Source organism: Bactrocera latifrons, unplaced genomic scaffold (genome assembly GCF_001853355.1).
Source record: "Bactrocera latifrons isolate USDA-ARS-PBARC rearing strain unplaced genomic scaffold, ASM185335v1 scaffold_740, whole genome shotgun sequence".
In the NCBI taxonomy this organism is placed as follows: Eukaryota; Metazoa; Arthropoda; class Insecta; order Diptera; family Tephritidae; genus Bactrocera; species Bactrocera latifrons.
The window spans coordinates 40,635-66,962 of NW_017537424.1; the positions used below are offsets into that span (position 1 = coordinate 40,635).

Below are 26,328 nucleotides of genomic sequence, written 5' to 3' on the forward strand. Positions count from 1 at the left end.
TAAATAAATTTGCACAACCACTCACTATTCAATTTCACTGCTTCATTTTTATGCGAATTCGCGCAAAAAGCTTTTGCACAATTTTATTTAATTTTGACATTTCGCGCACGCTATTATCGACCCTTTCATTTATCGAAGTCGATAAGTTAGTGACAGTTCCGTTTAGTTCCAGCTGATGATGTTTCAAATACACATTTTAAATTGAGAGGTTAAAATTCTTATTTTATATTTTTAAATTTTTGAGAAAATAAATATTGCTGCATGTGTATATATATGCAAGTGTTCAAGTATTTACATTATATTGAAATGTGATTAATATCCATTAGTAGGAAGGTAAAATTCGTTTCCTGTTTCTTATATGTTTTGTACTATCGCACATATATAATTATATGTAAATGTATACACATACATTTACATAAACATATGTACATATATAATATGTAAATGCCTTCCATCTTAATATATGTATACGTACATATGAGTAAATTACTAAAAAATATATCGAAATTTTGGTCAAAGCAAACGTCTTTTTTTCTAATTATTATTATTTGTATTTTATGTGTAAACTTTATTATTATTAACTTCATATCTAAACAGAAAACAGTTTGTTTGTTTTATTTATTAATAAGACTATTCTTTATTAAATATACTTTTATATACTAATAGCTAATAAATATTATTGTTCTCGTAGTTAGGACGTTTTCCGAATCATTTCGACTACTAACATTCATACATATACTTACATACATAAATTAGCATTTTTGTACATAAGTGATGATTGTTTTTAAATTGCATTGAAGAACAGTGTGAGGCGCAGAGGCCATTAAAACAAAACAACAACAGAACCGGCATATATTCGGAAAATACACTCTCCAACTAGCTCGTATGCCGGAGCTCTCACCCATCGTACTGGTTGTACGCGGCCTCTGCTCTGGTAACCAGCCAGTTGATTATATCAATTCGTCGCAAGTGGTTGTGAATTTGTATGAACGCCGAGAGCGTAGACAAACTGAACACATATTAATAAAGTTTCCAATCATAAAAATTAAATATAGTATATTTAATAATTGAAACCGGTGATTCAAAAAAAAAAAAAGAAAACGGAAGGCCGGTTAGGATACAATTACATATCATACATTTTACTATATATCTATTGCATACTGCATTTACATGTAGGTACATATCTGCAAAATTACAGAAAAATATAATAAAAATAGTAGAGCGTGTGTATGTATGCGAGTTACTTAATGTGTTTGTATGTGGGGAAAGATAATTGTGCATCAACGCTAAATAGGTACTAAATATTATAAAGGTTATTGAGGAAGATTGGCGTCTACGTTCTCAAAACTGGTTAATCACGCCTTAAACTTAATCAAACAATTTATTTAATCCACAATTATAACTAGCCATAATTAAAAATTTCCATTATTTTTTGTGAAATTGGTAAAAATACTTGTAATAATACCAGAATAGTAAATTATAAAAGGCTTGTATATATGTAGTCATATGTTGCAATGATTAGTTGAGCGCTAACCAACACTATCAGCTGAAGTAAAGTTCCAGAAAAATCGGCTACTTCATTTCATTCACAGCTGTTATACACAACTCTCGTTTGACATTTTTTTTATTTATTTTTGCTGTTCTCTTTTTCTAATCACCAAAAGGTAAATAATTAAGTGATGAACCGGGTACTTATTGGCTATTCTACTATAAAGGTAAGGATAATGTTATTTTTTAAATATATTGATGGGCTTTTCAGTAACTAAAAACAAGAAAACAATTTAACGACTATGTACTTAAAAACATTCGGGTACAACGCAACCACGTGGCTTTACTTATTTTGGTCGTTGAAATTCGGTTATCTTATAAACCGTGTGCTAAAATGCCGTCACTAACACATTTTACCAGATGATTTTCTCTCCTACTCTCATAGCCGTATGAAAAAACAGCAAAAACTGGTACAAAAATAAAAATTTAGAAAATATATACATGAAGGTGAAAACTAAAAAGCCGCTGCGCAATAGGAACCACGAGGCTGGAGCGTTTATACATACTTTCGCTGAAAAAACAGTGCTAGTACAAAATACTGAGTTATCAAAGTGATATGAAAGTTTGGGGTACGTACCTATCTACGCAAAAGTAATTTCTGGAACAGAAAAATTTCAATATTTTGTTATCAGCACCCTAAAAGACGTGACAATATGTGAAACAGCTGAGTTTGTTTATTCCAATAAAAAATAGCGTTTGCTTAAATTGGTTTAACATTTGCAGCTATTGAATCTTTACCTCATTGCAAGAAACAACTGCCCACTTTGCTATTTGATGTAGAGAAAAGATTATAGAAAGAAAAGTAGTACAAATGTCACTGACATCGCTCGTCAAACGTGTGTGCAAACATGTAAAGCCATGGCAAACGAACCGGGTCGCCGGCGCTGCAAGTTGCGTCCAAGGCAAATCAAGTTTTATTGCTTGTAGTGGATAATAATGACCCCCTACTGCCGGCTACATGCACACGGGTATTCCTTAGTGAACCCCATCCAATATGCATTGTGGTAGGTAGTTGTGGGATGCGCAGGGTGATACCGGTTGGCTGCCGTTAGTTGGCGGCTGTTTATTATTTAACAACTACCTTCGTATTCGTCAGAACAAAATCGATTTGAAGCCGGTATTCATAGTGGACAATTTGTCTACGATGTTTGGTTACATATACACAAACATAAGTACACACCAAATTTACATAGTTGGTATAATATTGATAAAACATTACAAAATATATTCCTTATTTGTACATACATACATATATGTACATACATATGTAATGTATACTACGTGCATAGAATCACGCAAACACCACGTAGCCAAAAAGTTGATGTGCATAAGCAGAGGGTGATTTCGTTAAGAAAATTATATCATGGTTTCATTTTTAAGTTGTTGACTTACATACATATGTGTGTTAGTATACAATGATGAATATTATGGTAAACACGAATTAAACCTTTAGAACAAAAAGTGTTATGTTCGTTTCCATGCCAATTGAATTAATAATGATCACCAAGCCTCACGGTAGGTAATAATTAGCCGGTATTTCGTCAAATATCTCACAAAATGTGTTTCATTCAAATATCTCTCGCTCTTACGTATTCGTAATTTTAATAACGCAAATAGAAAGACCTTCAGACAAACGTACCTATCTGCAAACAAATTACACATACATTGGTATTTATTGTAGAGATAAGAAAACTAATAATAACAGAGCTAACAGCGGTGAGATATATTTTTTTTTGTCAAAAATAAAAACAAAAATGTCGAAATTTTCTCTAATCAACTCGGTTTTATTCTCTCTCTATTTAGGGACCAACTCTACACATAGACAATGAGTGTTCTCATTTTTAATCTTTTTAATCTTTTGTTGATACAAATTAACTTATGTATCATATGACGACATTGTTATCGTTGCTGTGTTTGTATACAAACAAAATAATAAAAATTAACCCATTTATGTAAAAATTTATGAATTTACTCTTTATACAACATATAAAATATGAAAACTTGTAATATAGACCATGAAACATATAATAAAATAATCTCCTTATAAAAACATATACTTACATATGAACATGAGCATTCATAAAATGTTTTGTACCCGCGTGATTTGTATTTATGTATGTAGATAAAAAAAAAGCATGCGAAATATACATATGTTCCAAGTACATGCATGTATATATATATGTAAATATATGTATGCACCAAGCAATAGTACATTATCGAATTTCTCCTGGCTCAAGTAGCCCTTATCAGGTGCATTTAGATTTAATAGGGATGCAAAAAACTAGATTGGGTTGGTAGAGCACTCACCCCGCTGGTATCCTATAAACAATTTCTGTAAATGAAATTTTAGAAAATTATAAATTATCTTTCAAGTACCAAGCTGTGAACCCGATAAAGCAAAACTACATATTCCTTACACTAATTGAAATATGTTTCTCATTTCAGATTTGCATCGTATAATTTCTACCAGATAGAAGTGAAAACAAAGAATTTTAAACTGAAAAACTTGGTATGCAAACTAATTATAGTGCGTTAAAAAGTCAAATTTAACAGATAAAAAATAAAAATCACACAAAAGTTCATAAAAGCATTGGTGAACAAAACAATCATTTACTTTGTTTTATATCTGTCTAATATTTGTAAAGCTTATCAAATAAAAATTGTCCAATTGAAATTTGTGTTACAAAAATGTCGGAATCTACCGCCACTCAAAACTCCTCTGCGCGTAATAAACATTGCCCGCCGCCCCCAAGACGTAATAGCAAAAATTGTGGCGGCGGCGGCACAGAATATCTTGATATAACGAAAGAGGAGTTTGAGCGCATCGAAGACGCTTTAAAAAAAGAAGAATTTCGAAAATTATTCTTTGAATATTGTGAAGAAATACAAGATCCGGAAAATCGTAAACTATACGAGAAAGAAATTAAACAATTTGAAGCGGAACGCGGAGTTGATGTGCGTTTTATAAATCCCGAACCGGGTTTCGTGATTAAAACATCAGAGGACGGGGTGACTAAATGTTTTATAAATATAGCAAAAAGTGCCGAACTAACGCGTCCATCGAATAAGTTGTGCCTAAATCCAGAAACGGGTAATCCCGACTTAAGCTGGTCAATACCGCTTGCGCAAGCGCCACCACGTGATGATTTAGATGCACAGGGAAAGCGTTGTCGCGTATACGATGTGATTTTCCATCCAGATGCGTTGTATTTGTCACAACGAGATTCCGCTTTCCGTAAGTGCCTCATTGACACAGCGCTGGACGCTGTGGAAAGAGAATTCAAGGTGAGCAAATTTGTACTTTCGATAAACCTATCAGAATCAGTGCAAATTGTTACTTGGGTGATATCTATCATGTAGTATATGTATATTAATGAAGCATTTATCGCTACAGGTGGATTTGGATCGTATAAATTTAAAATTTCCAAAACTGCAATTCAAGGGCATGGCGCGCCCGATTGTGATACGCACATTGTCGGAAAATGCGACACCAGAGGCTACCGAACCACATCCCTTGGATAGCATTTCACCCGCCAAGCCATCAGCTGATGCCGGCGAACCCAAAATTATACCGATGAAAACACAAAACGAAATAGCGAAACCTGAATTTAATGTACCCAAATATGTTATTAAGCATCGTCGTGATGTTGATCTCACAGAATACACCTATGAATTAGACGCTAAGTTCAGTGTGACGGTACCGCGTGAGTTGGTGATAGAAATTGATTTGCCACTCCTCAAGTCTACAGTCGAATGTAAATTGGATGTGACAGATAAGTCATTATATTTATTGAGCGAACGTCCCGGCGCAAAGTATCGTCTCAATTTAGATCTCCCCTATGCTGTGGATGATAAACGCGGTGTTGCACGTTTTGATACAGACCAACGCCGCTTGTGTATAACACTGCCAGTTACGCAGAATAATCCAAGGCAGCAACGTGCCATGCATGATTCCATTTTCCAACTCAATCGCGAAGACAGCGGTGTGGAGAGTGATATTCGCGAAGAGGGCAATTTGCATTCAAATAGCGAATCACCCGTAGATGAGCTTAGCGACACGGTGGAGGAAAATCTGAGCGCATCTGGTGATGATGTGAATTGTAAGTATTCAAATTTAGTAATTTTATCATAAGTAAATACAAATTAAGTGCAAAGCTGATGAGAATGATTTAATTAGATAATCATTTGAGTTTATTTTTTACATTGATTAAATGCAAATTGCCACAATAATAAGTTGAGGAACACGTGAATTGATATTTTACATCCTTTTACCCTTCACAGCGCCGCAGTCTTCCAATTCCCCAGTGTCAGCTTCCAAAAGCACTGCTACCAATTTCCTTAAGAGTTCCATTCAGTATCAACTACCTGCCAAATTCGACTGCAATGTCTTGGATAATGTTATGTCTTTGGTACTACACGTTCGCAATGTACAGCCGGAGTCAATAGCAATGCTTAAAAACACTAAGAGTCTACATCTGCAATTTACATCGATTGGCAGCGGCTATTATCCGACGCATTATGCACTCTACTTACAACTGCCTGACGATTGTAATGCAGAAATTTCCTCAGCGGAAGCAGAAGCTTGGGAAAATAATATAGTACTAAATCTGAATATGGCTGCCTCCAGTGAGAATATCCACAACTACTTAGTTGGTATTGACGCCAGTGATTTGAAAGAGTACACAATACAGGGAAAATTCAAATTGGCTCACAAATCGCGTCAATCACGTAAGAAGTCGCCGCCAACGCCCCCGATTTCACTTTCCTCATCATTGGACATTTCCGTTGAACGTTCGGAGTGTGAACGCTCGGTGGAAATCGAAATAAAACCTACTAACGATGTACAATCTACCTGTACGGCCAACACCACAGAAGATGAGGATTGTTTGGTGCATGCAGCCGATGCGGCGCCAAAGAAAGTGAACAAAAAACAAAAGAAGAAGAATAAGAAACGTCGGTCACTCTCCGAATCGGTGTGCGATGATATCAAGGTGTATCAGAAACAACAGCAACAACAACAGCAGGAACAGCAAAAACAATTTTTAAAAGAGGCTGCTAAAATTTTGAAGGATGATTCTTCTAATTCACCGGATGATAACTCATCACCGGAACGTAATGACACAATAACACCCAACCTACAGCCCCAATCAATGGCAACCCAGTCAATGGCTGTACCAAACGGTGTACAACAACGAAAACAACGTAGCTATTCGGAGTGTCGTAGTGGTGGTAGTATTGTAAGTAGCGGTGCTTCCACTCTACCGCCCTCCTTCAAGGGTATTCTGAAACGTTACAGCCGTTATGAGCCTCGTCCATCGATTTCCGACAGCTGTTCGTCTATCGATGAGTATTCGTCGTTCTCTTGTTCCGTGGATGGTGGCGTGGGGAGCAGCTTGCATTTCTCCCAATCATTCAGTGACATACCGGAGGAAAATGACTCCAATAGGCTATCGGAGAGTTGTAAAAAGACTGTTAGGTTTAATGAAGTCATCAAGGAGCAGGTATTTAGGTGAGTTTGCGGAAGAAACCCTAATTTAAATTTTGCCACAAAAATAAAACTTTGTTAATGTTTACAAACTATACTGTGCAAAAAGAAAAACAAACAAGCCGTCTACATTGAGATGCCCCTTATCTTGATTTGCTGTACGGCTGATTTGCACAATTTCACAGTTAAATTGCGCAATTCACAAATTACTCGCAATGACGTGCAGCAATGTTGATAAAACAATTGAGCACTGTTTACGCAATATAAATATTCTCAAGTGTATACATATTTAATTTGGCTTAAATTGCCTCAATTGCGAATTATTATCTTAACTATGCTTTCTTTTTGTATTTTAGGCTAAATTCCAGCATTTTGGGGCAACGTAAGAAAAATCAGAAACGCCGCGATCGCAAACAGCGTGCCCTTCAGCGCCGTCTCAGCGGAGGCGATTCCGCCGACTACGAGGATAACAGCAAGGTGGGTAAATTGTTGATAGGGGACTACTAGAAAAGTATCTATTAAAGTTATCACTGATTATGCGAGTAAAATATTGTTATTATTTTTTTTTCTCAATTATCAAACAAACAATTTGTATGTTTAATTCCGGTTTTAATCGATCTAATTTTTTGCTAATTAGTTGGGTACACGTCTAGTACTTAGTGGATCCTTGATTCTATTTTTTCTCAAGTAATAAATACATCAAGTCTAGTGTAGTAATTTTTTCGGATAGGCGTCTTAAATGTATGTACATATTTGTGACAGGTAGGAAATTAACACCCCCAGGTGCCAATGTATCACCGGTGATACACTTCTGGGGGCAACAAGTGTATTTTTGCTGGCACCTGGGAGTAGATTTTTTTGTTGTTGTTGTTGTAACGACAGAATTCTGCCGAGTTGACAGTCCTTGGCCGGATAAAAATCCGGGTCCGTTCCGGTTTTCGTAGACCCGACTGTCGTGGGAACTGAGTAGATTTTTGTTGTTGTTGTTGTTGTAACGGCAGAGTTCTGCCGAGTTGACAGTCCTTGGCCGGATAAAAATCCGGGTCCGTTCCGGTTTCCGTAGATCCGACTGTCGTGGAAACGGTAGATTTTTGTCGTGATCATCGGTGTTACACTGGCAGCCAACGTGTTAATATGAGAATCCTTAGCCTTTAGAAGTTAGCTTTTAATATTATTTTTCGTTATACTCTTTCTTAGATATAGTTGAAACATATTGAAATTTAATTACGATTCCACTGACCCTTTAATTACATACATATATATATGTACAAGCAGTTCTTATCTAACAATAAACTCTCTGCTTATTTATGACTATCAGTTCATTAAATTCAATTATATACTTAAATTACTGATACTCACTATCTGATTACATTCGCGAGGGCGTATTTGTTTTCATACCCGTTTGATATTGTCATTTTAAAATGTAAACAAATGATGTATAGGTAATAAGATTTGGGTACAGGGTGGTCATTATTTTGCTTTCTTTTTGAAATTGCAGCAAAAATCATTTTCTTCCGTATTTTACTGTTTTTTTTTTTTGTACAATGAATATTTATTTTTTTCCAAACTTCACTGTCCGTCTTCGCAGTTGTTAATCCAATCTCTCGAGACCTAAGTGACTTTCTCACTCTATTTCAAGAACAGCTGGTTTGATATTCGCCTTAAATTATCGATCACATATAAGACCACCGTTGTCATTTAGCAGTCTCGAGTTGGGCTTTTGACGTCTAAGTTCATGTCTTCAGTTTCCCGCACAAAAAAACAAAAATATTTCCTCATGTCGCCCATTGGCTAAAATTAGAACAAGATGAAAAAAAGCACAGATAAATCAATTCCTAAGCACTGGTCTTCGGGATCTCTAGTCCCCAAATACGACAATCTTAATAATATTTCACAGTGGAAAACAGCTTGAGCAATATTTTCCCACTTGACATGATTTAAGGATTTCCCCGGGGAAAAAAAGCTTTTTTCAATCATTTTTTTCTCATATAAAAAATTTTATTGTTACAAACATACACTATTAACAAAGAAATTCTGAAATTTTTGGAAAAAAATATTTTAAACTCGGCCATTGCGACGCCATTTCCGGTGACCCCTTGGAAAACAGATTCTCTCGCGTTGGCAGGATAACTGCTTATAGGATTATCTAAAGTGAAACAATATGTGTTTTAATTAAAACCTTAACTTAGAACTTGGACGATGCAAAAAAAAAAAGGAAAATTGGATTTTTGATAGACATTTTTACAAACAATTAAAATTTCAGTGAAAATTTCGCGACATTTTTTTGTTTTCACATTGCTGCTATCGAAAAAAAATCCTTCGTCCAAGTCCTTAAGAATTGTATCTCAATTATCTGTGTAAAATTTCATGAAGATCGGTTGAGTAGTTCTCGAGAAATCTTGCCAAGCGACTTCAAAAACACAGTTTCGAAAAAAACGCAAGACGGCGCACTTAGCCTAGCTAGCCTCGAGCGCACAAGTTCTGAAAGCTGTAACTGCGAAACTATTCGTTGGACTTGAAAATTTAGGATAATATTCTAGAGGTGTTGCAGAATTTAATAAGAAAATAAAAAAATCAATTTTCGAAACCCCTTAAATTAAGTAATAAACGCTGTATAGTGCACCGTTCCATGTATATATTTGCACATACATACATACATATATATAATCTATACATATGTTACATAACTTTAAACTAATTATTAGCATCATGCCAACTGTGTCTCCCGTTGCACAAACATAAACATGTGATATTTCGCATTCTAGATCGCATCGCCAATATTATGATAAATGTATGTATATATGTACATATTTACAAATAAATACTTTTTATTGTTTGCACCGAAAGTAAACAAGTGGTTAATTTTGTCATTTAAGATTTTGTTCTTGTTGTCGAAGGAATCACTTACCTAAATACTATAAATGTACATACATATGTACATATGTTAGTAAATAAAGCTCACTCGTTAATTTGTGTACATATGCATGTGTGTAGATTTCACTTTAGTCGCCAATATGTTTGCTTTGCCAATTTGTTTGTTTGCATAGTATAGCATAGCTTAATTACTTCATTGATTGCAGCGTTTTAGACTCAGAAAGTGGGACATTGTTATTTTTGAATTGATTCTTGGCGGCACTTTCGGTAGCAATGATATAATCGTACGCAGAGGTTGTGCGCGCATTGGTATGCGTGTGTGTTTGCAGAATGCTAATGGGGTGCAGCCTCTAGAAGAGGGTGTTCTTTTAGTTGTTGACGTTATACTGACGTAACTCTTTTGCCATATTACGGCGCACTGTCTTATCTGAAATAGATATCGTCCACGTCGATTTCATCAAATTCCGGGGAAAAAGGCGGTCAACATTGTGTTATAACAACGATCAAAATGTCATTTCATTTCTCATTCCGAAAGAAGTAATGTCCTTTAATGCCGTTATATCACAATCCGCACCAAACGTTCTATTTTTGGGAATACAATTGCGTTTCCTGAACCACACCTCACCTCAATTGCGAAAATTTTGTTTGTGGACGAAGTCATTAAGCCAGACATGGGCCTCATCTGAGAAGACTGATTCGCATTGGCCTCAACAATGGCCTGAACGGCAGCGATATTCACTTTTTTTTTGCCAAAAGGTGGAGCTGAAAATTGGCCACTATCGTGGAGATGCGCAATTATGCGTTGAATAGCGCGCTCAGAAGGAGCATAATGCGCAAAGAGCTCTTACATTTGCCACCGGAGAACGTGAATTTGCCTAATAATCTTGAAAATCTTGGACAATTTCAAAGCATTGACCAAATGAAACGTGACATGTGACCTGATGAAATGACAAACCTTACTGAAGACATTAAAAAATGTGATACAAATCCGTAAACAAACATGGCCGACAAGCGAAAATCCCGTTATTCTTTTAGGTAGACGCTGTATATGCGAATAACCAACTTTTACTGTGTCTAAGGGCTGTGTCCTCAATGTCTAGTTAGCAGACTCCTTTCGGTAAAGATCCTTTTTTAACCTAAACTTAACTGACAGATAATTAAATTTATTAGCCCTCGGCGCCTTTTTTGAGCCAAATATAGAACTTCTTCGACTTCCTTCCCCATCCTTCAAAGTAACGTAACCCTACTTTCTAAGTAAATAATTGCGTAAAATAAATAAAATAAAATATTTTTTTTTTTATATATTTTCCAAATCAGAACTTAATTGAATTGAATTATTATGTATATACACATGTATACATAAATATATGTAAAATTGTATTAAAATGTCTTTAAAAACAGTAAATTATCAAAATAATTCTAATTTATATTTGCAGCCCATTGACTTGGACGCTGACACCCAATATCTAAAATCGAAGAGTAAAGGCGGTGACAGCGCAGATAACAGTATTCATAAGCCGCCGCATGCTGGTGGCAAGCACGCCAATAAATATAACACCGCCAACAAGCAGCCGCAGCACAACGCAAAGGGCGGCAGCAAAATGCAACGCGCACGTCTAGAATCGGAGGAGTCATCCGACGCGGATGCTCACAAAAACACGATGATGTTCGAACTCGATATGTAGTGATAGTTGCCATGTATAACAAATGCATACGCCACAGCAGAGTGGAATTGTACAAACAACAAACAATCATTAAGAAGCAACAGCGACAAATTAACCCGCGCAATTACAAAAGCAACACAAACCAACCACCACCCACCATATAATTAAACATCGGCAAATCTTACATTGTTTGTGTATACTGTAAGCAGTGCATGTGTTCTATTTACCATACATATGTACATATATTTATATATAATCTGTTGCAAATATGCTCATGCATATGTGTATTTACAATTTTCATTTGGCGTTAATTGGCAAACATTATTAAGTAATTTTCGTCTGTATAAAATTTGTAATTGCTAAAACACATACACACGAACAACAAAAAAAATAATTCGACATTTTAAATGTGAATTTTATAATTGTAAGCTGTTGCATCAGAAATTGTAAATTATTACTCGAAGAAAAAATTTACTTCAATTTACTTTGTTACCATTTACGGACACTTTAATATGCATAAGCCATGTCAAATTGTTTGATATAGGTAAAAAAGAAAAAAATTAGCTGTTTTCGATTGATTTTATTTAGCGTAAGAAATTGGAATTGTTAATTATGCATACAACAACATCTATTGGTAATATTTGTACTTTGAAATTTTGTAAAAAGCAACTTCAACAGCAACAATTTTAGCGTAATCATTCTCATCCTCATCGCATACATGCATACATACATACATAGATACACACGTTTCTTTATATACAAGTTGTACAACTACAATACATTTAGTGCATGTTCTCATATGCTCATACATGGACTTAATACATTCTGAGCACTTTAATTATTATATTGAAATGAAAAATGTTAATAAAATATTTTAAAATTATAAAAAACAAATTGTTTAAATTCACTAGAGAAAAGCTATTACTTATGCTGGCAGTGGAACTTGCATTTTTATACTGTTAGAAAGGCATAACAGTTGGTCACCTGAAATGCAAAATAACGTATCATCAAAAAATGCAAAATTGAGTGTCTTACTGATTACGCTTCACTACTTCAAATTACATACATAATATTACATATGTTCAACATTTTCAAGTTCTGCGCCCAGATATAAACCAGTTTTAACCAATATTAAAAAATTTTTTTTTCGCTCATGTTCCATTTTATTTCGTGTTTCAATCATGCCACTGAGAATTTCTGAAAATGTTGTTACGTTATTTTGCATTTCAGGTGATGATGCAGAAATTTTACTTCAGCAGGATTTTTCAAAACTCTTTGCAGCATATTTAATACTGTTACAACAACAAATGTTTACTTAGTTTTTAATCTCTTAACCTTACAAAATTTGTGGAGAATTACGAACTAATTGAAAGTTTACAGGTTTCATAAAAATCGATTTCTTTTATTGTTTTATTAAATTCTACAACACCTCCAGAATATTGTCCTAGATTTTCAAGTTGATCCGAGCAATAGTTTCGAAGATACAGCCTTGAGTAATGTGCGCTCGAGGCTTCTAGGCTAAATGCGTCGTCTTTAAACGCGTTTTTCTCGAAACTGTATTTCTGAAATATGTTGGATTTCTCGAGAACTACTCAACCGATCTTCATGAAATTTTACACAGGTCTTTGAGATACAACTTTTAAAGACTTAGACGAAGTATTTTTTTTCGATTACAATTATTTGAAATGAAATGTGAAATTTTCACTGAAATTTTCATTTTCATGTCTGCCAAAAATTCAATTTTTTTTCCGTTCAAGTTCTAAGTTAAGGTTTTAACTAAAACACGTTTTTTTTCACTTTAGAAAACTTTTTTCTTATATATAATATAAAAGTATGTTGGTAACAATAAAATATTTAATTTTTTATGAGAAATTTTTTTTTTTTGAAAAAATGCTGTTTTTTACGCGAGGAAATCCGTGTAACCCTTTAATTAAACGAACATTGAATGGTCCTAACCTCAAATATTTATAGTCTTGCAACGTGTTGTGAGAGAGGTCGTGGCACCCGCCCGACCGATCGAATTCGTTACGCAACATTCTTCTAATATTCTTATGTTACACAGTGAAAATAGGCGAAATCGGACTATGGTCACACCTACTTCCCATATAACACATTTTTAATTATATTATAATTAATTTTTTTTTGTTTTGATGAAGGAATCTGACCCAGGACCAGCGAAATGGCGCCGTTTTAAGTTTACTTAAAAAATATGTTTGCATTTCGAACTGTTAAACCGTTAAATATATTGTACTATAAAAACGGTACTTTAGCTAAATTAGTTCTTTACTTGCAATAACATTGAATTAACTAACACTTAACACTAGGTTTATAACTTAAGCAAAATCGAGTTCTTGAAATAGAAAATAATTTTGGGAATGCTGCTGAAGTTAAAGTTCTTAATTATCCATTCCTTGCCAATAAGCCATCAAAACCTTTCGGCCAGCAGTTTACGTATATGTACCACTTGCTGCAGGTCACGACGCTTGACCTCATTCACGTATAATACTGGACAATCTAGAGAACTGCATTTGAACTCTCCCACACGACCGCAACATGCCTGACATATCTGCTGCACCAATTGGTAGCCTCGCTCAATTTTGGCCATTTTCTGGTGCAATATGACGAAAGTGCGTTGCGGTTGCCGTTCACACTCCGCGCAGATGCCTTGCTTTGTTTGGCGTCCGCAGTTGGCAATACAATTTGTGGCTGAGAAATATTGTGAAATTGTGCTCTTCTTCGCATGATTTGCAGGTTCCACATTGAAAGCCAGCTTGTTAGCTGTGGAAACTGGTGGGACGATAAGTAATTTCCGGGGCAATGAGGCGAACCTGAATAGAGGTAGTTATTAATTACATTTTCAAGAAAAAAAAAAACAAGAAGAAACTAAGGCTATCCATACAAGCACTTGATTCCCATCATTCCGTTTGTATGGCAGCTATATGCTATAATTATCCGATCTTAACAATTTCTTCAGAGATTACACCATTTCCTTTGGCAATATCCCAAAATTCTTAAAGATATCTCGTCAAATGAAAAAGCTTTCCATACAACCACTTTATTCGGATCGTTCAGTTTGTATGGCAGCTATATGCTATAGTAGTCCAATATCGTGGTCCCGTCAAATGAGCAGCTTCTTGGGGAGTAAAGGACGCGTGCAAAATTTCAGATCGATATCAGACAGACAGACGGACGGACAGCTAGACGGACATGGCCAATTCGACACAGCCTGAACTTTTTTATACAACATCTCCGACGTTTCCTTTCCCTGTTCAAGGTATATATATAGCAAAAATATTTACCATTCATTTACATCCGCGCCGATGAGTAGCAAACAACGATTAAGCGGCGGTATAATTGCTTTGGTAATATAATAGATCGCGTTGATTTTCAAGCCTTCATCGGCCAGTACTTCATGTGGACTGCGTACGAGCCGGATTAGCGGTACACCAGGTGGTCCATTAACAATGATGAATGGAACGCGCTCACCACAACGCGGTATACGACGTGGATCGGTCTGTAACCATCTCCTATGAGGTTAAAAGTACACATTTTACATGTTAAGAATCTCAGCTAATTTAGAAATTTAGGGTTAGTTTATTTTGTGAATATTAGATGATTAGATTTTATGAAAATAATAATAATTTATTTATGTTGTAATTGCAGCAGTCGAAAACATTTATGAAATAAATTTGAGAAACGCTGCCGAGTTGATAAACTTTGAGCGAATAAAAATCCGGGTACGTTCCGGTTACGCAGACACACTGTTGCCATTTTATCATTTTCTTTAACTTATGACTTTACGCCTAAGGTCGCATACCTCAATAGATTTTACTTTTGCACCAAAATTAAAAAAAAAAAAATCATGAAATATAACCTCAAAAGTTGAATTAGAGACAAACACAGTAATTATAATACCACAAAAGGCGACATGCTCTCAAAGGGTTAACACTTAGGCTTGCACATACCTCGTCAACTCTAACGCTGGTACGCACGCGGTCGGCTTATAACCATTCAGTCCTCGAAACTCCTTTGCAAATATCAAATCCTGCAAATTGGCGCGCCCAGCGAGTAGTTTGCTAAATTGTCGGCAAACGTAGTGTTTGATTTTGCTCACATCAGTTGTTTCGAAAAGAATACGCAACACTTTCTCTAGCATTTTTGCAACGGCCGGACAACCATCGCGACGCACCGTCTCAATACCCTTCGCCTCATAGACGGGTTCCGCCTGATCCGCGGTTTCATACATATAGCCAACGTAACGCTTCTTAGTTTGTAGTATACAGGGTTGATATACCTTTTCCAGTTTCAATTTCACCGGCTGTGGATTGTCTTTGGTGACGGACGCTGCGATTTCCTCGCCTATTTTGAAAGCCTGTTCACGATTGCGCCCCGGCACTTGTACAAACATCGAATCTGTGTCACCATAAACGACACGCACACGCCATTTTTCATTTGACTCCACCATACGAATGGCGCGTTCAAGCGTCTCGCGGCCTTTCGCCACAACAGAATCTCCTACTTCCACGGCAGGCATGCGTCCACTGAAATTCGCCGCCGTGTAGCCATATGTCACATTCGCCATCAGTTTCAGGCCGAGTTGACGCGAATGGAGTATGCGTTGCAGAGCCGAATTGGATTTATCCAACTTCATCGATTGTTTAACCATTTGGCGTGTGTTTAAAATTTCACTAAGCATGCGCGGTAGAATACCCTCGCGCACCGACGATTTCACAAAGACAGCGCCGCAAGGCGAAATGGTGATGAGATCGTCGTCAATCAAACGACGTAGTAATGTGGGCGAGACGCGTAACTGTGAAGCGCCGAATTCGAAGGGTGTGGAGCTGAGAATATATAATAAGCGATATTGAAATATTTAATTGTACATTTTTGGAAAAAAATTGGAATTTTTAAAATAGAAAAGGATACTCACTGTCCCAAATGCTCAACACGGCCCAAACAAGTGGAGAAACAATAGTTGTAGGCTATAATCATGCTCGGATACAAACTTTGAAAGTCCAATACAATAACGGGATCAGCATAGAAGCGTGATTGTGGCTCTAATATAAGCGGCAAGTACTCGGGCGCTCGCATGTGGGCACGCTGTTGTACGCTCGGTGAGAGCGGCACCAGATTTCGCGGTTTTGCTATCCTTAAAGAGTGAGAGATAATATATTTTTATAAAAAATAGTAGTTTATAATTAAATACTACAGGATTAGGATTTTGAGATAAGGAAAATAATATTTTATAGAATTTATACTATTTAAGAGATTAGGGTGATACAATATTGAGAGATGTCCAACTGGGCTTGTAGAAGTTTTCGACTGCTCTCAAACTACTGATAGGTTCGAAGTTTCTTTATATCTGCAATATGTTCAAACTGTTCGCTCTTTCCATAACAGTTGGTGCTACGTTACCGATATGGATCCGACCAAAGACCCACAACTGGGAGGCATTACTAAGGCTTGCCGATCTAAAAGGGGTTCGATCTCCGAAAAGACAGCTCTTGGACGGGTCAATTCCGGTAAAGTAGAACCAGCTATTGTAAGAATTTAGAAGCACTCCTCATAATTATTTAGCAATGTTTTCTGTCTCTACAACAACAACTATAAAACCTTCGCCACAGATAGTCGGTTCTATGTTATCGGGAAGGAAACCAAATTTATACGCGGCCAAACACAGTCAACTTCTGAAGATCGCCATGGGAATGCTTTCTGCTACAATAACAACTATAAACGCTACCAACAACTTAGAACGTCTTACCTCAACATCATACTTTCCACACGAAATTGTGAGCCACGTGACAGAACCTCATAAAATTGTATGCCAATTAGTTTTGCCATTTCACTGGTGCGGCCAATCAGATCCAGTTGATCCAACAGCGCCAATGTGCCACGTACACGTTCCACATAATACTCGATGACTATCCAGCGTGTGTAGGGCACCTCAAACCATTCAGTGAGTGCACGATGATTATACGCGGGACAGCGTTTATGCAAAATATGATACATGACATTTTCGAAAGTGTACGAGGTGAGCGCTATTTCGGAACGCATCAAACGCCACACATCCAACAGAATGCGACCGCAGAGCTTCAACTGAAACAAGCAAAAATTCAAAGCGTATAAGAAATTTACATAAAATATAAAAAGACAACCGCACCCACCTCGATATCCAAATCGGTGAAATGCTCGCGATCCTCATCCACGTACTCACGCACTTTCTGTGTCGGCACGCGTGATAGCAGCGGTGCGATGTTGAAACCAAGGTGCTTGCCACGTTCCAAAACATAACCCCAAGATGCCGTCTCGATTTCGTAACCACCATAGATATCGGGATCCCAACGCATGCTCAACTCCACAAGCGCTTCGAATGCCTCGATCTCGGTATTCACGAAACGCATCGTCACATCGTCATTGCCCCCCGTGCCGTACATGCGATGGTCCTGCCCAGCATTATCACTTTCTATATCCTTAACAATAATGCAGCCACAATCATTTTGCGGTAAAAGATTGTCGCCTTTCGTCTTCGTTGCTGGCGAACGATGTTCGATGGCGTAAAAGAGACAACGCACCTCATCGTGTACTGGATCGGGAAGCAAATTTCCACGCGTCGGCACAAATAACTCCAGGATTATAGTTGTTAAATAATTGCACTGAAAAATATGTGGATATTTAGCAGTACTCTTCTTCTTAACTATAAACTATATCATATTAAATAGATATCATATAGGATAAAATTTTACCAGGACTAGTCCAGACAATGCGCGCACGCAAGGCGAATGGATAAACTTTTTTTTGTTAGATTGATACAATTTTGGTTTTTGGGCAGTAAGTATACTGAATCACGAACTCAACCGTTTGAGCGGTACAAAACATCCAGTCCAGATGCGTGTTGGCATCAGACAGCTAGCTGCCTACAAGGTGGTGGACGACCTACTAGTTCTGTTAACTAACAATAGGATCCGCTGTCAAGGATATGCGGACGATATCGTTATTATAGCTCGAGACAAATTCGAGGGCACTCTTTACGATTTAGTACAAAGGGCATTAAACCTAGCTAACGGATGGTGCAGTGGGATTGAACTAAATATCAACACCTCGAAGACGACAATCGTGCTGTTTACGGGACGTAGTTCCCTGCCCGGCGTCAGGAAACAAACCCTTGGAGGCGAAAAGGTAGAGATGACTAATATGATCAAATATCTTGGTCTCACGCTGGATTCCACACTGCCATTATGGTCAAAGCTAAAGATTGTCAGGTGGTTGTACACCATGATCGTGCGACCGATTATCACGTTTGGGGTGGTGGCTTGGGCCTCAAAAGAATGGCAGACTTCGGTAAGGCTTCAAACTATCGGAAGCTTCAGCGACTTGCATGCATCTGCGTTTCGGGTGCCATGCTCAAATGCACGACGGCAGCACTTGAAGTCATGCTTGAACTCACTCCACTTCACCTAGTAATCGGTTAGGTGGCACATAGCGCAGAGTTAAGGTAATCTTATCCCAGCATATGAAGGACTTCAGTGGTAAAATACCTTTGGCTCTTTTCCCAAAGACAACATTATCAAAAGATTAAACTTCTCTAAGAAGTTCAGGATTACCCTTAGCATTAATGGTTTCTTTCTCGAGCTCCTTCCAAAGGATAGTACAATCAAGTGCTACACTGACGGCTCAAAAACGTCGGAGGGAATTGGTATAACTGGGAATGAACTAGCTGATGAGCTCGCCCGTTCCGCAGCATCCGCTAACATGGTAGGACCTAAACTCTTCATCGCGAGGGGTCCACATTCCAGAAAAGAGTTCCATTCCAGAGTCGCGATGCAATCCTCATCTATTTATCTTATCTTAGGTATGAAGTGTGTCAAGGTATCAATTGTTTGTTTTGATTTTTCCTAAAGATAAAGGCTAGCGGTTCGGTGTTCTCTTGAAAACATTTTTCGTTTCAGAGATATTGTAAGAAATTGAATGCTCTAAAAAAATATATCTTACGTTTTTCGTAAACCTAACCGTTTAAAAGATATTAACGGTTAAGTTTTTCTTACGAATTTTATAACTCAACCAAAAAAAAAATCATTATAAATCGGAAAACTCACAGTTTTGTGCTGAAAGTGTCGAAGAGACTATTTTTTAGAGTACCGTAAAATATTTAGGTTTTTTTCTTTTTACACGCCTTAATATATTTATATGTATAGTATATTTATAAACAACAATATCGATAATCGAAAAAATTACCTCCACATCCGATTTGGCTTGCTGCAAATTCTCCAAATTCACTTTGAAACCAAAGGTGTTGTCCAGCGAAGCGCTACTCAAACCAAAACTAAGCTCATGGGACAATGGCGCGGCTTTCGATTGCAAATCTTTAAGAAATGAATTCCGTTCCAGTGCCTTTAAAACGTTTTCGTTCGATATGGTAGTGTCATTGGAGGATACAACCTGCTCACTGCTCAAGGTTTGTGTGTTTTGCACACTTTGCGATAACTGTAAACTGGCATCTGCCGTGAGCATACTCATTTCCGGACTAGCGCAGGCCATCAACTGCTTATTTAAGGAAAGCTTTGCGCGTTTCGTACGTGACTTCACTTTCGCACACGCATGTGCCTTAACTGTCGTTTTTTCAGTCGTGTTTGCTGCACTTGACGACCTTTGCGTATTCACTAACGGTGTTGGCGGTGTTAATGTGATGCAATTTGTATTGTTTAGGATGTCTTCATCGTCTTCGCCGCCACCGCCACCATCGTTTAATATCATTGTGGTCTTTTGACGTCGCACTTTTATGGGACTCTCGTCCAATGTTACTTTATTCTGTGCACATGCTCCGCTTTTGGCCAACAGATCGCGCGCTTTTAACCACAATTTAGCTTCTTGACGTGTGGGCGCGTGTATATGAGGTGTGATTGTAACTCGCTTCGGCGAGGCAAAGTATTCACGTATTCGTTGAGCATTTCGGTGAGAGCAGTGAGTAGTTAGTGTTGAGGGACCGCTAAGCGTTAGCATTTGCTGACGACGCCATTCCGTAAGACACTTCAGCTCGTCGCCAAGAACACTTTTGAATTCCTCGCAGTCGTTGAGCGTGTTTCCTAATGATGGGATATAATAAATAATAATAATAAAAAGTTATGCATTATAAAATATGCAAACAAATGATTACCTGGAATATGCAAAGCGATGTGACCGACTTCCTTCAGTCGTGTTATGTCATCTGGATTACCATAGAAGGGCTTCTGAAACTCATACTGAGGTATGTCCAGTTTTGCACAGCTCGCCAACACCTCTTCATAACTTGGTGGCAGATTAAGTGGAGTTAGCTGTACTAATTGCTTTGCAGAATTCGTTGCCGATACTGTGAGCAAAGGTGTGGTATTATTACATATTGTACTTGATATAGGCATTAAAGTTGCGCCTTGGCCGCAATGAAGTGAATTATGCGACTCATCTCTAATAAGTGGTATAGAAGAGCCATCTTTTACGAAGTTCACGTTAGTCGGACTTAAATTTGACAGACTACAAAGATCTTCGGTAAATGATATATCATAGAAACTTTGGATATGCGGATCTTCTATATCTGCGCAGTCTTCTGAATCTATTTTAAGCGTTTCCGTGGGTGAGGTCGACGATTTCGTCATGTTATCGTCTCCCTTTGTTGTCTCGTGTATGGATTTATTCGAAACATCATTTGTCTGCATTCTTCTATGTTGCACCAGGTGAAAGCTGCGTCGTAGACGTTTTGCGCTAATAGATGTGGGAGCGTCTTCCGTATCTGAAGCTGCAATTTCATCGCTATCACTTGAGTTGGATTGCGGACTTGTGTTATTTGGTAAACGCTTTTCTTGGTTAAGTTGAGGGCTGGGGCAAATTGTGCTCTTGCTCAATTCTTCGTGGCGATGATCAGATATTTCATTATCATTGTTATTGGCTATCAACTTTGATGATTCAGGCGTATTAGTATTCGAACTATCTAAGCCTTCTCGCTTGAAGCGTTTACTAATTCTTACTACACACTTTCTTATCTTATGTTGATGAGGCTCTGGTCTTCTCTTGAGGTTTTCTGTATTCGGAATGTCTTCCGTTTGGTTTTTTGTCTTAGCAACTTTCGACGGCTTGTTCCGACATTCATTTTTACATGCTTCTGTTAACGTCTCTTTCGTTTTATTCTGCTTCTGTGGATCCGGACCACACTTCCGAGTAAGAGACGTAACGGATCTAGACTTCCGAGTTCCTTCAGCTGCGTTTACCACCTGTTCTTCTTCAATGCTATATACTTTTAAAATTCGCTCACTTTTTCTACGTGGCGTTAACTCGCAAGTAATGTGTGTTCTATCCAAGTCCATAGTTCTTCGAGAGCGGCGAATTGGTGTACTGCAGTTCAAAAACAAAAACATAATTAATTTCAATACAAAAAATGTGTACTGTTAGCACATCAAATTTATCTGATTTAAAAATCATCATAAAAACTATCCAAAGAATATGCTTTGGTACTATTACCGCCTTACCAAATAATTATTTTCTTCTTTCGAATACTGATAATTGTATAATACTCACCGTTTTACACTTAGCTCGCCGCTTGGTTCTTTGTTCGCTGTAAAATGTTGCCGTGTTGTGCTTGGACTCCAGTCCACACTTTTTCGCCGCAGAGCGGTTAAGGCCAGCTTTTTGCTTAAGGTCATTTTGGTGCTGAAAATTAAATTAGAAAACAGAAATTGATTTCAAATTAACATCATAAAGCGGAGTAGGACTAACCTTTTAACATCACAGGAACCGAGATCTAAATTTCTCAAAACTGTATGACGCGCTGGAGTTGTTTCAGCTTCGTTTGCGACATTTCCTAGAACGTTTTTTTTTTTTTTATTTACAACAACAAATCTTGAAGTATTGTACTGCAACTTACTCTCTTGTTTCTTACAAGTGATTGTTAACGGTAATGGTGCATACTTTTTGCTCGCACTGGACTTTGGCGTTCTTGGTGAACGTTTCGGTGATGTATGTGATCTATTAGTGGTCCTCGGCGTTCGTGGTGAACTTAATACATTTCGTTTGTTGCCGGTTTGCGCACTGCTTGCGCCTTTAACCGGTGTCTTGGGCAATAAATCGTCTGAACCATCCATTTGTGGCAAAAAGATTTGATTACCAGCTTCTTCGGTTGGTTGACTGGGTGTAAATTTTAAGATCAATTCATCCATATCCTCTAAAATTATGGAGTAATCATGAATATTGCCATTTTCACTGGTATCGGAATCGGTGTCGCATTCAGGCATCGGTTGACTCATAGCGGCGGCTATCACTTGCTTGTCTAGCAAGTCTGGTGAAGGATCAACTGAAGTAAAATGTATATATGTAATTTGTAAATATTTAATTTTTTTTTATATATATCATAACTATTGTTACATTTATTAAGCGTTTGCGTTAGTGGTGCAAGCGTGCTATCTAAATCGATCTGGTTTTCATCTTCTTCATGCTCTTCCAGCTGTTGTAGAATATCCAACAACTCCAAATCTTCTGCACCCACTAAATGAGATAAAAGACAATGCTTGAAGTTGCAGAACATATTTTATAAACTCTCACATACTACGCATGTTCAATTGTTTTGGTGTTTCGGCATTCAAATTCGAAAATATTTCTTCATCAACGACAGTGTCATCCAAAAAAATGCTATCCCCACGATCAGCAATCTGTTCGTTAATAGGCGGTGTTGCTGCGGATTGTATTACTGAACTACTTATTTGAAAGCCATTTTGCGAGACATGATTCTCAATGAAGGATGCATCAACCAAATTTTCATCAGGTGTACATTCCTCTGGATAAATGGCATTACCAATAATTTTGCGAAGATTGAAAGTGTGATGCTGAAAGTAACATATTTTAAGTTAATTCTACATCAATACTATAATTTGGACAAATATAACTATAACTCACCTGTTCTTTATCACCAGAATTTAATAAAGTAAAATTGGCACTACTTGTTTGTAGCGTCAAATTCATGGATTGATCAGCTTGACCGACATTTCCCGTTGCAGCCAATTCTAATGCCATTAATTTGCTTTGCAAGACAGTACGGTGGAATATATCGCTCTCAGTTGGTTGTACATTGCAACGCTCCTGAGTGGGCGGCAACTCCAAATCAGGTACCTAAATTAAGCATTACCAATAAATTGACTTTCACAAATCTTTAATCACAAGACATACTCAAATTACATTACCTTCTCAACATCAGGTCTCTCTGCCATCTTCTGTCTACGCAAACGTTCATCATTCCAAATGGCTTCGATACCAGGATTCGAATGTGTTTTGCTGTTATTACTGCGCAAAGCGAGTTGAAAACGGTTCAATATGAAATTAGATCCGATATCCACCTCAAATTCACAAGTTGACTGTTTTTTCGCCACTGTTGGATCAAGAAACTGTGCTTGCTTCAACGCAGGAATGTGGGATTCTACTGGTAAAAAAAATCATACAAATAACAGCGCCTAAATTTATTGAGTAAGAAACAAAATCTTACCTGTGGAATTCTGACCATCACCAGTTTGACGAAATTTAACAACATCGAGCGGTATATGAACAAAACTCATGCCATATAAATTATAATCAATCATAAACTGTAGAATATAGGGCACGTGTGATTCGAAGGGATGAAAATTTTTATTCATAACGGCGCCACTTTGTAACAAATTGGCTGCACGCCTTACAAATCGAGGATTAAACATGTAGATTTTAAGGAGCTGATGTTCCCCGCGATGGTATCCATAGAAAGGACTAAAATATGAGACATAAATATTAATTAATTGTAAAATCCATTAACAGAGTCTGCTTTTATACACATACATGCCCTTGACCAGCTGCACTTTAAATACATGTATCGCGCTAGAACACGCCTGTCCCAATGAGACGTTAATTGCTTTGTCTACATTACTGGTAATTTGGTAGATTGCTTTATTCAACGACTCGAACTCCTTCGCTTCGTACGGTATATAGAAATATGGAAAGACACCGTGTACATGCATGCACGTTTTGCGTCCATCAGCGCTAGATCCAAAAATTCTAATTATTGGCACCTGGAAAGTATGAATTTCACAAATATTACAATGTAAGAGAAATGCTAATGTAACCGACTCTTTTAATTTCCTTGCCGCGAAACTCCGAATAGCATGGATCAAAGCCGAATATCGGCTTCTCCATGTAAAAATCCGCTATGACCAGCCGTACTGAGAAAACTCCTGCGTCTTCCCTTGATTTACTCATTTCGCGGGTTCATTTAATAGTTGTGAAATAACAGAATTGGTTAAACATTTAAAACCTTTCAACCCTTACCTATAGTAAACAAAATATTCAAAGTAATGTATCGATAAATGCTGATTAATCGCCTGGTGTCAGCTGTTTACACTGCGAGAAATAATAGCCTGGAACATTGAGAATTATTACAAAACCTCTTTCCAGCTAGATGTGTACTCCTACTTTTTGCTACATTCGCTTATGTTATTTTTATTATTATTTTGATGTATGTTGTACTTATATTTGTTTGGTATTATTGATGCAAAATTAATTATGAAATATATGTACCCACCGTTCCTTATCTTTAAATTTTGGTGTTGTTGTTTTTGTACTAGAAAAAGAACACACATTCTTTGTAATGTCGTCCTTGATGGGATGTCAATTCGCATCCATTCCATTTATGTATACCTCACTGTCTAGAAAAAGAACTATCTGTAATTCAACTTTCTAAGCTATCTGATGGAATCGATCTATCAAGAATGTGAAGGAAGTATGTCAAAACGGTGCTTTTATATCTGATGGAATCGATCTATCAAGAATGTGAAGGAAGTATGTTAAAACGGTGCTTTTATATCTCCAGGTTTTAGAAAGCTCTTATAGCTTTGAGACACATCCTTTTTTTCCACCTTTTTATCGGTTATACATGAAGATTTGAAGTCCTCAATTCATTCACATACTTGTATATATAATATTAGGGCATCCGTTATTTCACAAGTTGATTCCATTTTTTGCAAATGCCCCTTAAGTTAAAGCTTGTGCCCTAAAAAGAAGTCTCCAACGTAAGCTTTTTATTTTCAATTAAAACCGTGTCTATAGCATTAGACTTTTCCCCATGTATAAAACATAGGATATTTTGCATTGTGCAAATGAATTTACAACTTTGAGAAAAAGTTATTTTAATTTAAAAAAAGTACATTTAATTCAAATTTTTTCGCCCAACAAAATATATTGTTATGATCATCATTCATACAATTGATTTATACATACTGTGTTACTGTTGTTGTTGTTGTTGTAACGGCAGAATTCTGCCGAGTTGACAGTCCTTGGCCGGATAACAATCCGGGTCCGTTCCGGTTTTCATAGACCCGACTATCGTGGGAACGTGGGTGTTACTCATACGACATGGTGTACTGTATGAATGCATTTGATGCATAACTTTGACTTCGTATAACTTTGAAAGGAATTTTTGTGTGAAAAACTGATTAGACTTTTTTGTAGACCTGAAAAATTTGTTTTCGAATATCACTTTTATAATTATTTTCTTTTTATTGCAAAAGTTAAAGAGCTCTATTAAATATGTGGAAAAGTAAAATGCTCTAGTCACAATTCAAATTGGGAACAAAGAGTTTGTTTACATTGGATCCTTTCTTAGGGGAAAATCTTAAACTTCTGTTGACATTTACGAAAAAAAATCAACTTGCGAAATAACTGACAACATAAATTATATGTAAGTATGTATATACCCATATTTATGCTTGTACCAATGATTGC

The 26,328-nt window shown here is 37.0% G+C and overlaps 2 protein-coding genes across 7 annotated transcripts; one reads left to right on the forward strand and one right to left on the reverse strand.

The window, feature by feature from the left end:
* Positions 1 to 960: 960 nt before the first annotated feature.
* On the forward strand, positions 961 to 12,465 carry LOC108976298 (protein kintoun). Of its 5 annotated transcripts, none has more exons than XM_018945302.1 (7): positions 961 to 1,176; positions 1,665 to 1,715; positions 3,994 to 4,833; positions 4,943 to 5,648; positions 5,830 to 7,057; positions 7,390 to 7,510; positions 11,344 to 12,465. In XM_018945302.1, exons 3-7 carry the CDS (start codon positions 4,237 to 4,239, stop codon positions 11,590 to 11,592), a joined length of 2,901 nt encoding a protein of 966 aa, XP_018800847.1. In that variant the 5' UTR covers positions 961 to 1,176; positions 1,665 to 1,715; positions 3,994 to 4,236; the 3' UTR covers positions 11,593 to 12,465. The 5 variants fall into 5 exon arrangements, with proteins under 5 accessions (XP_018800847.1, XP_018800844.1, XP_018800848.1 ...); XM_018945299.1 differs by having other exon boundaries at positions 961 to 1,172; XM_018945303.1 differs by lacking the exon at positions 1,665 to 1,715.
* A 1,371-nt stretch (positions 12,466 to 13,836) lies between these two features.
* LOC108976299 (DNA polymerase zeta catalytic subunit) lies at positions 13,837 to 24,855 on the reverse strand. Of its 2 annotated transcripts, none has more exons than XM_018945305.1 (18): positions 24,679 to 24,855; positions 24,391 to 24,620; positions 24,068 to 24,321; positions 23,769 to 24,001; positions 23,485 to 23,697; positions 23,138 to 23,414; positions 22,957 to 23,076; positions 22,460 to 22,885; positions 22,312 to 22,396; positions 22,114 to 22,245; positions 20,723 to 21,930; positions 19,804 to 20,651; positions 17,736 to 18,224; positions 17,333 to 17,667; positions 16,502 to 16,720; positions 15,537 to 16,412; positions 14,871 to 15,098; positions 13,837 to 14,399 (listed from the first exon to the last, which is right to left on the reverse strand). In XM_018945305.1, exons 1-18 carry the CDS (start codon positions 24,805 to 24,807, stop codon positions 13,997 to 13,999), a joined length of 6,705 nt encoding a protein of 2,234 aa, XP_018800850.1. In that variant the 5' UTR covers positions 24,808 to 24,855; the 3' UTR covers positions 13,837 to 13,996. The 2 variants fall into 2 exon arrangements, with proteins under 2 accessions (XP_018800850.1, XP_018800849.1); XM_018945304.1 differs by having other exon boundaries at positions 23,769 to 24,004.
* Between the last annotated feature and the right edge of the window lie 1,473 nt (positions 24,856 to 26,328).

What these genes read in the sequence shown, in the direction of transcription:
- LOC108976298 (XM_018945302.1), top strand. Translation starts at nt 4,237, where the DNA reads ATGTCGGAATCTACCGCCACTCAAAACTCCTCTGCGCGTAATAAACAT. An exon ending in ATCTGGTGATGATGTGAATT is followed by an intron (nt 5,649 to 5,829) that starts GTAAGTATTCAA and finishes TACCCTTCACAG; the next exon opens with CGCCGCAGTCTTCCAATTCC. An exon ending in ATCAAGGAGCAGGTATTTAG is followed by an intron (nt 7,058 to 7,389) that starts GTGAGTTTGCGG and finishes TTTGTATTTTAG; the next exon opens with GCTAAATTCCAGCATTTTGG.
- LOC108976299 (XM_018945304.1), bottom strand. Translation starts at nt 24,807, where the DNA reads ATGAGTAAATCAAGGGAAGACGCAGGAGTTTTCTCAGTACGGCTGGTC. An exon ending in TGATGGTCAGAATTCCACAG is followed by an intron (nt 24,005 to 24,067) that starts GTAAGATTTTGT and finishes TTTTTTTACCAG; the next exon opens with TAGAATCCCACATTCCTGCG. An exon ending in GGCGCGGATGTAAATGAATG is followed by an intron (nt 14,400 to 14,870) that starts GTAAATATTTTT and finishes ACCTCTATTCAG; the next exon opens with GTTCGCCTCATTGCCCCGGA.